Here is a 15553-nt window from a genome sequence, read left to right as displayed (position 1 = left end):
ACATGTTTTCTGTTCACACATGATGACATTTCTAGAGATCAAAGATCTCCTCTGTAGGAATCGACATGGGGCTGAAAATAATGATCATGTGAAACCCAGCTTGTTCTTTCCATCTACAAGATGCAGAAGCAAAGATACTGGACCCAGTTTGATGCCATGTTCCTTGACTTCCAGAAGGCATACGGATCAGTTCCACACTGCTGCCTAATGAACAAAATATGAGTGTACAGAATATCAGACCAGTGCTGTGATTTCATTGAAGAGTTCCTAGAAATAGAACACATCATCTGTTTCTCAACAGAGAGAAATCTTCAGATATATAAGTGATTTTGGGCATACCTCAAGGGAGTGTTATAAGATCATTATAAGGTTATTACAAATGACTGAAGCAATTTGACAGAATTGCTGCAGCCATATTATGTGACGTACTGTCACACGGCTTTGCACATACATAGAAAAACTCAAAAAGCTCTGTGCCCCTCCTACTGATTCTGTATATATCAGGTCAATCACCAAGTTGTCTGATGTTCGGTGCAGTATGTCCCCATAAACCTGTTAAAATGCACTGTTGTTGATGCAAGCTCACAGTTTGGTACGTCTGTTAGTACAGGAGGCATATACACCCTCACCATGACTGACCCATCAGTTTCTCTATTTCCTGTATAAGAAGTCACAAATATAATAATTGAAATGGAGTAGAGCACCATTCTATTGGCTGATGGAGCGTCCATTGTAGGTCTACAATTGTGACATGTGCCAATTTTCCAACATGTCCAGATACACATGCCCTGTAATGGTCTTTTCACAGATCTTTAAACCATGAGACTGCACAGAACTCATTATCTTTTTAAGAATCTGAAAATGTTCTGCACAATACCATTGGGATTCTCTGTCCTCCAGATTCACACATTACAACTATCCACTGTACCATTCATGAAAAATGTTGCTTCGTTACTGAAGAGGAGTTTCTCATCAAACCCATCCTCTTCCATAAGGTGTTGCAACTGTCCCAAAAATTCAAAGCATCTGACTTTGTCATCAGGAGTCAGGGCTTGTATCAATTGCAAGTGATAAGGCTTCAGCTCCAATTGTTTCCTTAAGACCTTCCAAATGGTCGGTTGTGGTGCATTCAGCTCTCAGCTTGTTTTGTCTGTTGACTTCTGCAGACTATGTGCGAGACTCTCCCATATGCAGTCAACCATTTCTTTACTCATTGCAGGTCATCCCATTCATTTCCCCTTGCAGAAGCATCATGAAGATTTAAACTGTGTGTACCAACACTGAAGGGAGTTGAAAGTTGGTGGATCTTTGTCAGCTTCATTCTGAACCACCATTGCACTGTTACAGTATACTCATGTGAAAGCACTTCAAGCACAACATATGCCTTCTCAGTACTTGTTGCTATGTTGCCTAACTGTTCACAGCTGTGCTCTAATGGCAGAAATCTGAAGTGTGTCTGCAACAATATAAAACTTTTTCAGTTTTTCTGTATGAGCACTGTGACAATGTGTCAATTAATGTAGCTAAAGTGAATTTATAATAGCCTTCCATTTTTCATAGTATATAAAAATGACCTAGTGGATAATACTGCAAGTTCCACAAGGCCCTTCACATGTCATGCTGTTGTGCACAAAGAAGTCACAGTGCTAGAAAATCTAGCAAAATGAAGGAAGACATGTAGAGAATCGACGCTTGGAACTGGGACTGGCAGTTGACTCTCAGCTCAAACAAATATAGTGTACAGTGCATAACTAGGCAAAAAAGGTCCATTATTGTATGATTACATGTTTGCAGAGCAATCACTGGAAGCAGTTTTATCCACAAAATATCTAGGAGTATCTGTACAGGCTGATTTAAATTTGAATGACAACATAAAACTAATCAGAGGGAATGCAGATGCCAGACAGTGATTTGCTGGAAGTATCCTCAGGAAGTGTAGTTTGCCTACAATGGAGGTTCGACCGATATTTGACTATTGCTCATCAGTCTGAAATCTGTTCCATTTAATACTGATAGGAAACAGAGGACAACTAAACGAGAGCAGCACATTTTGTTACAGGCTTATTTAGTGAGCACAAAAGCATCATGAAGATGCTGAGTATTGTTTTGTCCTACGAATAACTCATGAAAAGACCATGAAGGTAAAATCAGAGAGATTTGATCTCAGTAGTACCGACACCATTCTTTCTGTGAACAGTTTGTGACTGGAACAGGAAAGGGTGGAAGTGACAGTGGTACTCTCCATCACACACTACGAAGGTGGCTTCCAGAGTAGATGTAGATGAAGATGCGTAAGGCATATTTACGTTCATCTGCAGCCACATTAAATAATGTTGCAAAAGCCTCAGACATCAGATGTCGAGAGCACCACACCAATGTCTAAGCGGTCAGGGTTGCCACGAGCTTTGCTCCAAAGAAACAGACATCATGGGATATCTGAGTTCCAGAACCCCATGGCCACACCAGCAGGTGGTGATAATAGTATTCCAGCGAGGCCACCAGGTGGTGTGCGTGTTGACAGTAGAGGTTACTGGAATATCGCACCTATTCCTGCAAAGCCAAAAATAGGTCAGCTTCTATACTACTGTGAGACTGCTATTCAGGCAAGCGCATGAACTTAGTAAAGCAGTTCCACCACAGAGAGCAACTGACATGAAAATTTCAGCAATGCCTCACTATTGACTATGCCACCATGTTCTAGGACAGCCAGCAGCCATCTCGTCTGGACTTTTAAGTGTGATCAGTGACGTGTTAACTGAAACTTGGTATAAGTTCTCCTGCTTTTACTTTACCAAGACTTTATTTTGTGCTTCTATCCCTACTGGGTGACTTAAACTAGAGTGCTGACTTTGTTTATTTACAAATGCAAGAATTAATGAACGTGTCTTAAATTGAACTTCAACTTTATTCAGACCTCATGATTTCCCCACCCCCCCACCCCCCACCCCCAACATCCCTACACTGCGAAGAGTGTTACATTTGCACTTATCAACTGATTAGTTTCATGTATTGAGGAAATTAATTTTAACCCTCGTTTTTTCCTCTTTTATTCAGAAACTTTAATTTTGTCTGCCATATGAGAACTACTGTTTATTTTCCACATGTGGAGGAACTTTTTTTAATTTGAGACTTGAAGAAACTTTGCTTCTGTAATAGAAGGTTGAGTCAATAAGTAAGTTGCAAATACCAGAATACTGTATATCATTTTAAATTAAGCACCTACATGTATCTAGAAGATGGCAGCAAGTGCCACATGGAAGGTAGCCAGTGGTTAATGATCTGCAGTCAGACAAAGATGGCAGTGTGCATCCAACTGGAACAACACAACTTTTGTGAGCTGAGATACTGCCTGCAGAGCATATCCATAGGGAAATTCATTCCTTATATGGTTATAACAGTATTTCTTGGAAATACATGTCAATTGGATGGAGGACTACAGCACATGACAAGAAAAAGTCACAAACAACGATCATCCTGACCACCTTGGTGATCCAGTATGGCACACTGTTTCCCAATCTAGGGATATTTTGCTACCCCCAGGACACAAGAGTCTTATGGGTTGCAGCAATTTTTGGAATCAAATAAACTTGTTATATCCTGAGAGGTCACTCATCAGATGTGAATGCTGCCACAAGGATCCTATGCTGCAGGCTTTTAAACAAGTCATCAAACAATGGGATAAGTGTTTTAATTTTACAAGGGGAGTATGTTCAAAAAGAAAAGAAATTTCAGACTGATACATACAGCTCTGATGTCTCTATACCAGTTTGTGGCTTATTTACTAAGTCATCCTATAACAATGAAGATTTTGTTAAAGTTGTGAGAAATAAACTTACTATATTGTGGCTACATATCTCTCTAGTGGATATCTCAATATAACTGGACATAACTCTGTTCACATTGAAGAAAACAGATTGCTAATCCTGGAAAAGCCATATGATGCTTCATAAGTGTCCATTGAAAATTTGTACCAGACATGAGATTCAAATCCACAACCTCTTTTTTAATGACTTCCACAAACAAAAGCTCAAAAATCTCACCCAGTATGTTAGCAGAGGGACAACAGAAAGAACAGTTAGATATGGGAACAACACTTGAGGCTACAACAAAAATGTATGCTGTTTTAATAGGAAATGTGGTTCTTTACTGCTGAACACATGCTTGAAAAAACTGGAGACACACATACGTATGATATGAGAATTTGAGTTGGTGTGATATAGTGGATAATTGACATCGTTGGTAAAAGCAACTGTTTACAAAAAGTGAGAGATTCAATTCTGCATTGTGTGTCTTGTAAATTTTCTATAAGGTCACACTGAATCATATGCTCATGGAGACCACAATTTTTGCACACATTAGCTAGCTATCCAATGCCTGAAAAATTTATTCAGTTTATCTTTGATGACTCATAAGTCTCCCTAGCATGTAGTTCAAATAGCCGGCCGGTGTGGCCGTGCAGTTCTAGGCGCTTCAGTCTGGAACCGCGTGACCGCTACGGTCGCAGGTTCGAATCCTGCCTCGGGCATGGATGTGTGTGATGTCCTTAGGTTAGTTAGGTTTAAGTAGTTCTAAGTTCTAGGGGACTGATAACCACAGATGTTAAGTCCCATAGTGCTCAGAGCCATTTGAACCATTTTTTTCAAATAAAATGTTTGTATCACTACCTACTTAGGCTATGTGTAGACTGAAACAGTTCAAGTGACCTGTGTGTTCTTACACTTATTTCTTTAACCATAAAGAGCACTGTTGGAGGTTTCTGTAGCCAGGGTCAGATCTATAAAGAGGAAAGTCAGGATATCTGTCCCAGGTGGCAATTTCAGGGGGTGTCAAATTCCCGTCCTTGAAGAAAAATATCTTTTTCCACAAAGCGCCTAGCATCTAGGCTATGTTGATCTATGGATTGTTCATATGATTTTGAAATGCATCCCTGTTGATTTTTGAACATTTCTGAACACATTCTAAGTTGATTTCTGAATGAATGATAAGTTGATTTTTGAAAGCATGCATAATGTATGTGATATGTCTCTGCCAGGGAAATCCCAGTCGCATCTAGAATAAAAACTTTCCTTCAGAAAAAAGGGGATTGGGCTATACAAGCTGAGCTGAAAAACCCAAATGGGTGAATATCAATTGCTGTTTGTTTATGTGTATGATTGGTTGTGTGAATCATAAGCATTGTTACAATCATTGGCAAAATTCATAGATTCCGACTACCAGTGTGGAAATAAAAGACTAACAGGAATAACAGATACAAAATATTATATATTATCTACTTGGTGTATACCCAGTAAAGTGAAATTTTCACAGAAAATTACACTAATAATGGCCAGTTGTACAGTCACTGGTTGTACGAATACGTAATAACGCCTAAGCAAAGTTGGTGAAAACCAGAGAATAAACAATGGCAGAAATAGTTACAGAATTACTGATCACAAGATGGTTTTTTAGAATCAGGAAGGAGAAGAAATGGGAACATCACACAAATTATATGGAAGAATATGATGATTCCAAATTTACATACAAAATTTGTACAACTATAGTTGAATTCTTTTATCTTGGTGGCTCGCACATGCCCGCGCAGACGCGGGAGATTGCAGCATTGCCAGTTGCAAACAACGCACGCTCCAAGAGAAGCAGCACCATAGTATAGTATAGTTTGCAAACTTAGTTTAGGGGGCATTAACCTTTTCGCTGCTACAGAGACGTGCTCCCCGCACTCCACACTGTGTGTGATTTTGTCATCACTGCACTGCTCGCCTGTGCTGACACATGGTGTTCGGATTGCTTTGACACACTTATCATTTGATTTCACAAAAACTATTTGGCCAAAAATTTGATTTTTAAACATCATCTTGACTTATACCTTCCCCCCCAAAAATGATTTCATTTTGTTTTGATGTTCAATGCAGTTACTGTGCAGCATTAAATGTAATAAACCATTGCATGAAATTTTGAAGAGTTTGCAGAGGTAAAAGTCCATATCGTATACTTTCCGTATGGTCGATTTTAGCTGCCACAATGTTGAGAATGAAATGTGGACAAGATACCTACATTTCATATAAAATTTACTGTATAACAATACCTCATTTAATTTAAGTACCAGATAGGTGTCGTATGTAATATTGAGAAATGTTCCGGTAATAAGACATAGAAACTAAAATATATTGTCAGTGAGGCGCAGTGCGTAAACAATTTGTGTTTGTCACAACGGGTAGCAAATACTTGCCAAAACATAGATCAGTTGACGAAAACATTGAATATGATGTCGTTGCCAAAGCAGCGAAACAAAGAACTGCATCAGACAATCAAGTAGCTTGGCAACGTATGAGCCGAAATTCTGCTCTAAATAATACTTTTAATACTGTCGCAAAGAATATATCTCAATATGAATAGTAAAACAGCGACTGCGGAAGAGCAGATATACAAACAAAACAGATAACATGAATATTGTATGTGTGTCTTTTCATTGTTTTTAATTGCTGTGAAAAGAAATATTGGAGGCCAAAATTAGATAAACCGAAGACTTATTATGATTATAATGAAGAGACAAAGCACTAGAAATTTCAAAAAATTACATTCAAACGAATAAAATTCAGGAAGTAAGACACTTCGATACTGTTTTTAAATAAAGAAAATATTATGGACTGAACAAGGTTTGAACTCAGAACCTTTCGATCATCATTCAAATGATCGCCTGGAGGACTGTAAAATATCACACAAATTATCGACACACACTTGGTATGACTATGAATTATTCACGTTTCATCAAAGTACAATAGCAAATAAACAATTACTGCCGTTCGTTATTGCGAAAAAGCGGTTCGTGAGAATGATACAAACACCTTTCCTTGCTATTGCCTCAATTGGGAGGCTTATTGCTTGTTTGGTTTAATTAATTAATAGTGTATGAAGCAATGGGTATAAAGAATGCTGTTTCCAAACTTTATATAAAAGAAAGTTTGCTATCAAGACATTGCTTTTGTTCAATTACTTTATTTATGACTGAACATTTCTAAAACTGAAGCCACTCATCCATGCTCTGCACTGCAGTTGAGCTCTGGCAACATCGTTCTCTGTTCATTGGCTGACTGTGTTTTGTGATGTCAGATGCGCAGAACAAACCAAAACTCGGCCACCGTCGTAAATGACACGCACTATAGTACTTTTCGATCTGATGGCTGAGAGACTGGAGCATATGAATGAAAGGTAATACTATTTCCTACTCTAAAACTATTCACTTGTAGTATGTCTAATAGGCATTTGATATTGGTACTTCATGGTTTATATTTTGTCGTGTTATTTTTGTAAATGAGGTATATAAAAATGACCATTTGTGCCCAAATAGTCTTGCTTACTTGGTGTGTTTTACAATTGCTGCAATATTACAAAGGCCTATTTCATTTTATGTAGCAGACAGTGACAAAATAGGTGTAATCAAATTGAGGAACCACACCAGTCTTGGGTACTGTTTGTATTAACAGCTTTTTCAGTATTAGACAGTGACATCTTGATTTTTCGTGTAACAAAATATTTGATGAACTTTGATGAGGTAGTAGATTCTCAGTAGAGTGAAAAGCCACTCCAAGTTGCAAAATTTTGCTTTTTATTCATCCAACGATTAGTTTTAAGCTGAGACCCTTTGTCAAATCAACATAACATAGTCAAAAATGGCATTTCCAAACATGTCAAAAATGTGCAATTAACATTTACAGTGCACACAGTAACCTGTTGAAAATGACATTTCTGGAGATGTCAAACATGTGCCACGAACATTTAAAGTGCATTTTCAGAAATGCCACTCTCAACTATGTTATGCTGATTCGAAAATGGGTCTCAGCCTGAATGAATCACTGAATGAATAAAAGCAAAAATTTGCAACTTGGACTGGTTCAAAAATGGTTCAAATGGCTCTGAGCACTATGGGACTCAACTGCTGAGGTCATAAGTCCCCTAGAACTTAGAACTACTTAAACCTAACTAACCTAAGGACAACACACACATCCATGCCCGAGGCAGGATTCGAACCTGCGACCGTAGCGGTCGCGCGGTTCCAGACTGTAGCGCCAGAACCGCTCGGCCACCAGCGGCCGGCTCTTGGACTGGTTTTTGTTCTACTGATTAACAGAAGTTGCTGACCCAAGCTACTCCAGCAAGCTGGAAGTTTGCAACAGATTCTTTCACAGAAAGGAAAGCACATCATGTAAATCTGTAGCAAGATTAGAGAGAAAAAAAAAACGCTGGGATCTAAGGACTGAAGAAATGTGTACTGTCTTGTTTGTGTCTTGTCTTTATTACTTTTATGTCACACAAAAGAGAAAATTATTAGCTAATAGGCAATAAAGAGAGAAAATTTTCTGAAGAGTTCTTATCTTCCCAGTCACAAATAAGCCCACTAAGTATTAATTGTGACTTTTTTAAAATGGAGGTATGATGTCAAACTGTCTGACAGGGAGCAGGAGAGGCACCACATGACCTTTTAACTTATACTGTCCTGAATATAGGTTTGATGGCTTCCATTACCAACTGTACACGTTTGAATTCCACAGAGCAAAATACAGTGATGTGCGATAGAGGAATGCTGTGTGAAGAGGCATGGCACTGCACTTTGTCACACTTAAGAGCAAATAACGTGTCTTACATTTCCTCAAACATACATGTTTTATATATCAAACTCTTCAGAAAAACATGCACTACAAAATGAACGTAGTTTTGAAAATTCGATTTGCTTTTAAATTTTTGATGTCCTATCTCAAATGTTGGAGGGGGGGGGGGGGGGGCTAGCAGCTGTTTAGAAGTATCATAGACCCAGGGCTGTTTGTAACCAAGATAAACATAAGGCAACCTCCCACCATAGTAGTTACAAAATTTTAAGCTTACTATCTCTGTAGCTTATGATGTCACAGAAAGACTGCATGACAAGATAAATTATTTTCTTCCAACCACTCAGAGGGATGAAAATTTAATTATAACAGGGGGCTGGAAAATAATATTAGGAAAACGAAGACAGAGAACATAATTAGAGAACACAGACTGGGGAAATAATTGTAAGAGAAAGCCCTACAACTTACCTTAGAAGATAGGTTAAGGAAAGGCACACCTACATTTCTAGCTTTTGTAGACTTGGAGAAACCTTTTGACAATGTTGACTGGAATACTCTCTTTCAAATTCTGAAGGTGGCCAGGGTGAAATACGGGGAGCGAAAGGCTATTTACAATGTGTACAGAAACCAGATGGCAATTTTAAGAGTCACGGGGCACTAAAGGTAAGCAGTGGTTGAGAAGGGAGTGAGACAGGATTGTAGCCTATCTCCGATGTTATTCAATCTGTATACTGTGCAAGCAATAAAAGAAACAAAAGAAAAATTTGGAGTAGGATTTAAAATCCATGGAGAAGAGATAAAAACTTTGAGGTTTGCCCATGACACTGTAATTCCCATGACACTGTAACTTTATCAGAATACAGGGAAGGACCTGAAAGAGCAGCTGAAAGGAATGGACAGTGTCTTGAAAGGATGATATAAGATGAAAATCAACATAAGAAAAATGACGATAATGGAATGTAGTTGAATTAAATCAGGTGATGCTGAGGGAATTAGATTTGGAAATGAGACACTTAAAGTAGTAAATAAGTCTTCCTATTTGGGAAGCAAAATAACTGATGACTCCCACATCAGGGAGGATATAAAACACAGACAGGCTATGGCAAAGAAAGCGTTTTTGAAGAAAAGAAATTTGTTAACTGTGAGTATAAACTTAAATGTCAGGAAGTCCTTTCTGAAAGTATTTGTATGGAGTGTAGCCATTTATGGAAGTGAAATGTGGCCGATAATTAGTTTGGACAAAAAGAGAAAAGACACTTTCGAAATGTGGTGCTACAGAGGAATGCTGAAGATTGGATGGGTAGATCATGTACCTAATGAGGAGGTACTGAATAGAACTGGGGAGAAGAGGAATTTGTGACACAATTTGACAACAAGAAGGGATTGGTTGGTAGGACATATTCTGAGGCATCAAGGGATCACCAATTTAGAAATGGAGGGAAGTGTGCAGGGTAAAAATCGTAGAGGGAGACCAAGAGATGAATACACTAAGCAGATTCAGAAGGATGAGGGTTGCAGTAGTTATTCAGAGATGAAGAGGCTTGCACAGGATAAAGTAGCATGGAGAGCTGCATCAAACCAGTCTCTGGACTGAAACCACAACTACAACAACAAGATCGAGAAGCATATGTCCATGAATCAGCATGGTTTTAGAAAGTATTGCTGGTGTGAAACTCAGTTTGCACTTTTCTCACATGATGTACTGCAAACCCTGAATGAAGGGCAACAGGCAAATACTATATTTCTAGATTTCCAGAAAGCTTTTGACATGGTGCCCCATTGCAGGCAGTTAATGAAAGGTATGAGCATATGGAATAAGTTCACAGATATGTGAGTGGCTCGAAACTGTCTTAAATAATAGAACCCAGTATGTTGTCCTCAATGGTGAGTGTTCATCAGAGATAAGGATATTGTCAGGAGTGCCCCAGGGAAGTGTGATAGCGCTGCTGTTGTTCTCTATATACATAAAAGAATTGGTGGACAGGGTGGGCAGAAATCTGTGGTTGTTTGCTGATGATGCCGTGATGTATGGTAAGGTGTCGAAGTTGAGTGACTGTAGAAAGATGCGAGATGACTTAGACAAAATTTCCAATTGATGTGATGAATGGTAGCAGCCCCTAAATGCAGAAAAATGTAAATTAATGGTGATTAGTAAGAGAAACAAACCCTTAATGTTCCAATACAGTATTAGTAGTGTCCTGCTTGACATAGTCACACCATTTAAAAACCTGGGAATAATGTTGCAAAGCAACATGAAATGGAATGAGTGCATGAAGATTGTGCAAGGGAACATGAATGGTAGACTTCAGTTTTTTGGGGGAATTTTATGAAAAAGTGGTTCATCTGTAAAGGAGACTGCACATAGGATGCTGGTGCGACCTATTCTCTAGTACTGTCTGAGTGTTTGGGATCTGTAACAGGTCGGATTAAAGGAAGTCATCAAAGCAATTCAGAGGCAGGCTGCTAGATTTGCTATCGGTATCTTCAAACAACACAAAAGTGTTACAGGGATGCTCAGGAATGGTAAATGTGGATGACTGGACCGAAGGTCATACCCATGTTGAGAAACACTATTGAGAAAATTTTGAGAACTGGCATTTGAAGCTGACAGCCAAACAATTCTGCTGCTACCCATATACATCGTGCATAAGGACCATGAAGATAAGATACGAGAAATCTGGGCTCGTACAAATGCATATAGGAAGTTGTTTTTCTCTCACTCTATTTGCAAATTCAACAGGAAAGGACATGATTAGTAGTGGTACAGGATGCCCTCAGTCATGTGCCATAGAATGGCTTGCAGAGTGTCTATGTAGATATAGACATAGATGTAGAAGTATGACTGGAGCCATCAGAGGTGGAGATCAGTGTTCAGGAAGGTGGCACATTGGGCTGAGGAGGATGAACTGAAGCAAATGGGACAGGTGTTGAGGCTGTGGGAGAATGAGGGTAGAGCATATTGTTCTGGGTCAAGAACATGAAGATATCATCAGTGAACCTGAGCCAGACAAGAGGTTTGGGACTTTGCAGGGCTTGGAAGTTTTTTCCACTAGAAGGAGGGGAGGAAGAATAGAGTTTAATGTCCTGTTGACAATGTTGCAATTAGAGCTGGAGCATTAAGATCAGATTGTTTCAGAATGGGGAAGGAAATCAGCTGTGCCCTTTCAAGGGTACCATCTCAGCATTTGCCTTGAGCAATTTAGGAAAATCACGGAGAATCTAAATCTAGAGAGCCGGAAATGGATTTGAACCATCATCCTCCCGAATGTGAGTCAAGAGAGCTAACCACTGTGCCACCTCATACAGTGTTTCCTCTACATGGCCCATTAACAGAGTGGAATAAGAGGGTGCCATGTGCGTGCCCACGATCTGCAGTGAATTTGTTTATATATCTTCCCCTCGAAGCAGGCACAGTTAGGTGTGGGGATGTAATTATTTATATGCCTTCAGAATGAGGTGATGGGTTTGGAATTGGATGGCAGTCAGGAGAAGTAGAATGTGTATATGTATTCTAATTCAACAACAGATTTATCAAAACCTAGTGCAGTTTTCATTGTTTCTTTTGAGTCATATGCTCAAATGTTTTTCCTTCTATTATTATATTTATAAACTAGCTGAGTACCTGGTGTTGCCCAGGTATGTATTCCAATCCTGTTATTCCATTTCCTCTTCATCCTCTGTCCATCTACTCATCACCCCCTTTCTCACTGTCCACCTCTTCCTCTCCACTCTCTCTGCCCATCTCTTCCTTCCTCCTCTCACCCTCTCACCGTCCATCTCATCCTCTTTCCTCTCTACATCCATTTCCTGCTCCCCATCTCTCTGGACTGGCTCTATCTCCTCCCTCCCCCTTTTATGTCCCTCTCCTCCTGCCTTCCTCCTTTCTTCAAGTTATCACCCCCATCTCAATAGATGACTGGTCATTCTTACCCCAAAAGTATTTCCTTCCAGTTACTAAGTGATAGGCCTACAACGTTTGGTTGAAATTAATCCAATGACTCAGGAGGAGCTTTTTACCTGTGGATTTGCCAGAGTATGTATATGTGACACATATTTCACACATATTTGGACACATATTTCATCTTTATCTGTAGAGAACTTTGAATTTCATCCTGCACTTTCGTTTTTACACAGCTCAATCTTCTAAACAATATCTCGGACAAAGATATAATTTTGTAGATACGTTCAGTGGCCTATTTGGATACTTTCTAAAAATGTGTTCTGAGGCTACAAATCATGCACTTTAACACTTTATTAATTCTTGCACATAAAGTGTAAAGAGAGCACACTTTATACACCAAAACAATCATTGAAAACAATAACCTCCAAAGAGATACACTAGTTCAGTGCTTTTTGTGTCCACACTCCTGGCCCTGTCGATGCAAGCAGTCAATGCCATCATACATTCTTCTTGAAATCTGAAGGCATTTCACCTGTCTCATATATCTTGTACATCAAGTTGAATATGTTTATCATGATTGGCTTTCTTGACAATCTCAATAATTCTGAGGAATGCTGTCTGCTCCGTGGGTCTTGTTTTGACTTATGCCTTTCACTGCCTTGTCAAATTCTTCTGGCTCTATTGTATCTCCCATCTCATCTTTATCTGCTTCCTATTCTTTTTTCATAATATTTTTATGAAATTTCCCTTGTAGAACCCTTCTACATATTCATTGTACCTGTTTTGCTTTGCTTCATACTCTCTTACCATCTGTGCTCTTGATAGTCACACAGTTGCTTTTCATTCTTTTTTCCCAAAGAGCTATTTGTTATCTAAATCATGGGAGATATGAACAGATTTCTTAAGGACTCAGGTAGAAGGTCACTCACAAGAATAGATATTTTGTAAACTTTAAACAATTATAAATATTTGTGAACCTACCGACTATCTAAGAATAGCTTGCTGGAGAAGATAGTAATAACAAGGAAATAAATAAAAAATAAATAAATATTAATCAGGGATCACTGGCCAAAAAACCAATGCAACTAAAGCATGGAAAAGTGAAGGTATAATTTTACCTAGCCTCTAAAAGTAACTGGAGTAATGAAGTCACTGAGTAGCACTGGTAACTGATTTCTGTTTTGCTAGAAATTTAGATTTACATATCAGATACAGATGCCTTTCTGGCGTTTCCTTAAGGGACGTATGAAGTTAAGGCCTTAAAAGTTATTCCAAAGCCAAATCTTACCTCATTAAACCTCTTAGTCATGAGTAGGATATGTGGTGCCCTCGTCGCTTTGTCGGTTTTCATCCATGCTTGCCCCAGAAATTCCCTGTGGAAGTATAATTAGCAAATTTATAGTAACTTGCTAATACTAAAAATTTTATTCTACATCACATAACAGAAGGAATAGTTTCTGAATTCATCAGTTCACAACAAATTACTTTTTTCAGCATACTGTGGTATGGCAAGACTGGTTCATTTATAATTATTTTATATTTGAGGCTTGATTTAAAGGTAGAAACATTTCACCTTAGAAACTAACACAAGTTCTAAATTATTTATTTCAGAAGTGAATAAAAGTAAGATGATTTATTTCATTTCTCTTGTCAAAAGTTTGTCTGTGAAATACGACCTATGCTTTCTAATTGAATTTAATCAGATTAGCAGAGATTAGTTTTGCATGACAGGTAAAGACTTGTTTGTCTGAAAAGTAAAATTCAAGGAGAAAACTGTAAAACTGCAACAAGGTAGAACAGATGGCAATCTTCTGAAGGAAAAATTCGAAATAATTGCCAATAAAAACAGTTAAAAGCAGGATAAATTAAACCTAGTTTTAAAGCATGTAGACTGATTTCAAAGGAAGAGAAATGAAAAGTACAGTGAATAGTACAATTAGAAATATGAGGAAAGTATAAAGAAGAGAAGGAAAAACCACAGAGACAGAAAGTGGCAAATATAAAGATAAAATAGTATGAAATAAATATAATAAATTATACCAATGAGAAAAATGGTTAGTTGTTAATGATGCACATGGGTGGTGGGTAACTGTTATAGGATGGGAAGATCCAAATGGCCCTTGCTAATTTGCACTTGCTAAATTTAAGTACATAATTAATAGTAAAATGTGTGATTTTTTCATCTTACAATTTAAATGTGCTCAAAAAATGATTTTTTAGGTTCACTGTTCTATTTTCAACTCTTCAGAGATGGATGACATCCGCTGTCAATGATAGTTTCCAAGCGAAGTCCTCAATTTGCGATCTTCATCCATGTTTCCAATTTGGTTAGTGTAAGATGATGTTTGTCTGTTCACCAAAGTTTACCTTAGAACTGAAAATTTCAGATGGCTTTAGGTTCTAAAACCTGCCACTGATGATATACTTTCAGTTCTCAATATTTTCTCTCGTGTTACCAGTCTGTATCACAAACTACTAAAACTCAAACAATGGAAAATCCAGGATGGAATAATGACAATATTTTGAAAAGGATAAATTGATACTCACCATTTAGTGGAAATACTGAGTCACAGACAGGCAAAACAAAAAGACTGTTAAGCAAACAAGCTTTCATCCAAAGGGCTTTCTTCTGAAATACACAATACACATGTTCATGCAAACACTGCTCACACACACATGACCACTGTCTTTGGCAACTGAGGCCAAACTGCAAGCAATCTGGGTGGTTGGGGTAAGGAGGAGGCTGGTGACAGGAGGGGGAGGGATAGCAGTGTAGGGGTGGGGTATGGTAAAGTGCTGCTCGTGGGAGTATACAGGGATGTGGTGGAGAGAGGGTAGGGCAGTTAGATGCAGATGGAGGAAAGGGGGCAAAAAAGGAGAGAAGTAAAAGGAATGTGGACGCATTGGTGGAATAGAAGACTGTGTAGCACTGGATTGGAAACAGGGAAGGGGATAGGTGGGTGAAAGACAGTGAGTAATGAAGGCTGAGGCCAGGGGGATTACGGCAATTTAGGATATATTGCACGGAGAGTTCCCACCTGCACAATGGAGA

General features: G+C 38.6%; 1 protein-coding gene across 1 annotated transcript in view; it reads right to left on the bottom strand.

The window, feature by feature from the left end:
* Positions 1-15553, bottom strand: part of LOC126199146 (ras-specific guanine nucleotide-releasing factor 2-like) — a 1534440-nt gene that overhangs the window by 155934 nt on the left and 1362953 nt on the right. The window contains exon 24 of the mRNA XM_049935901.1: positions 13790-13874. Within this exon, the coding sequence (XP_049791858.1) occupies positions 13790-13874 (85 nt within the window). The remainder of the gene's footprint in view (positions 1-13789; positions 13875-15553) is intronic.

The sequence above is a fragment of the Schistocerca nitens genome, chromosome 8 (genome assembly GCF_023898315.1).
Source record: "Schistocerca nitens isolate TAMUIC-IGC-003100 chromosome 8, iqSchNite1.1, whole genome shotgun sequence".
Taxonomy (NCBI): Eukaryota; Metazoa; Arthropoda; class Insecta; order Orthoptera; family Acrididae; genus Schistocerca; species Schistocerca nitens.
The sequence above is the reverse complement of the archived record's forward strand: the minus strand, read 5'-3'. Positions and strand labels throughout refer to the sequence as shown.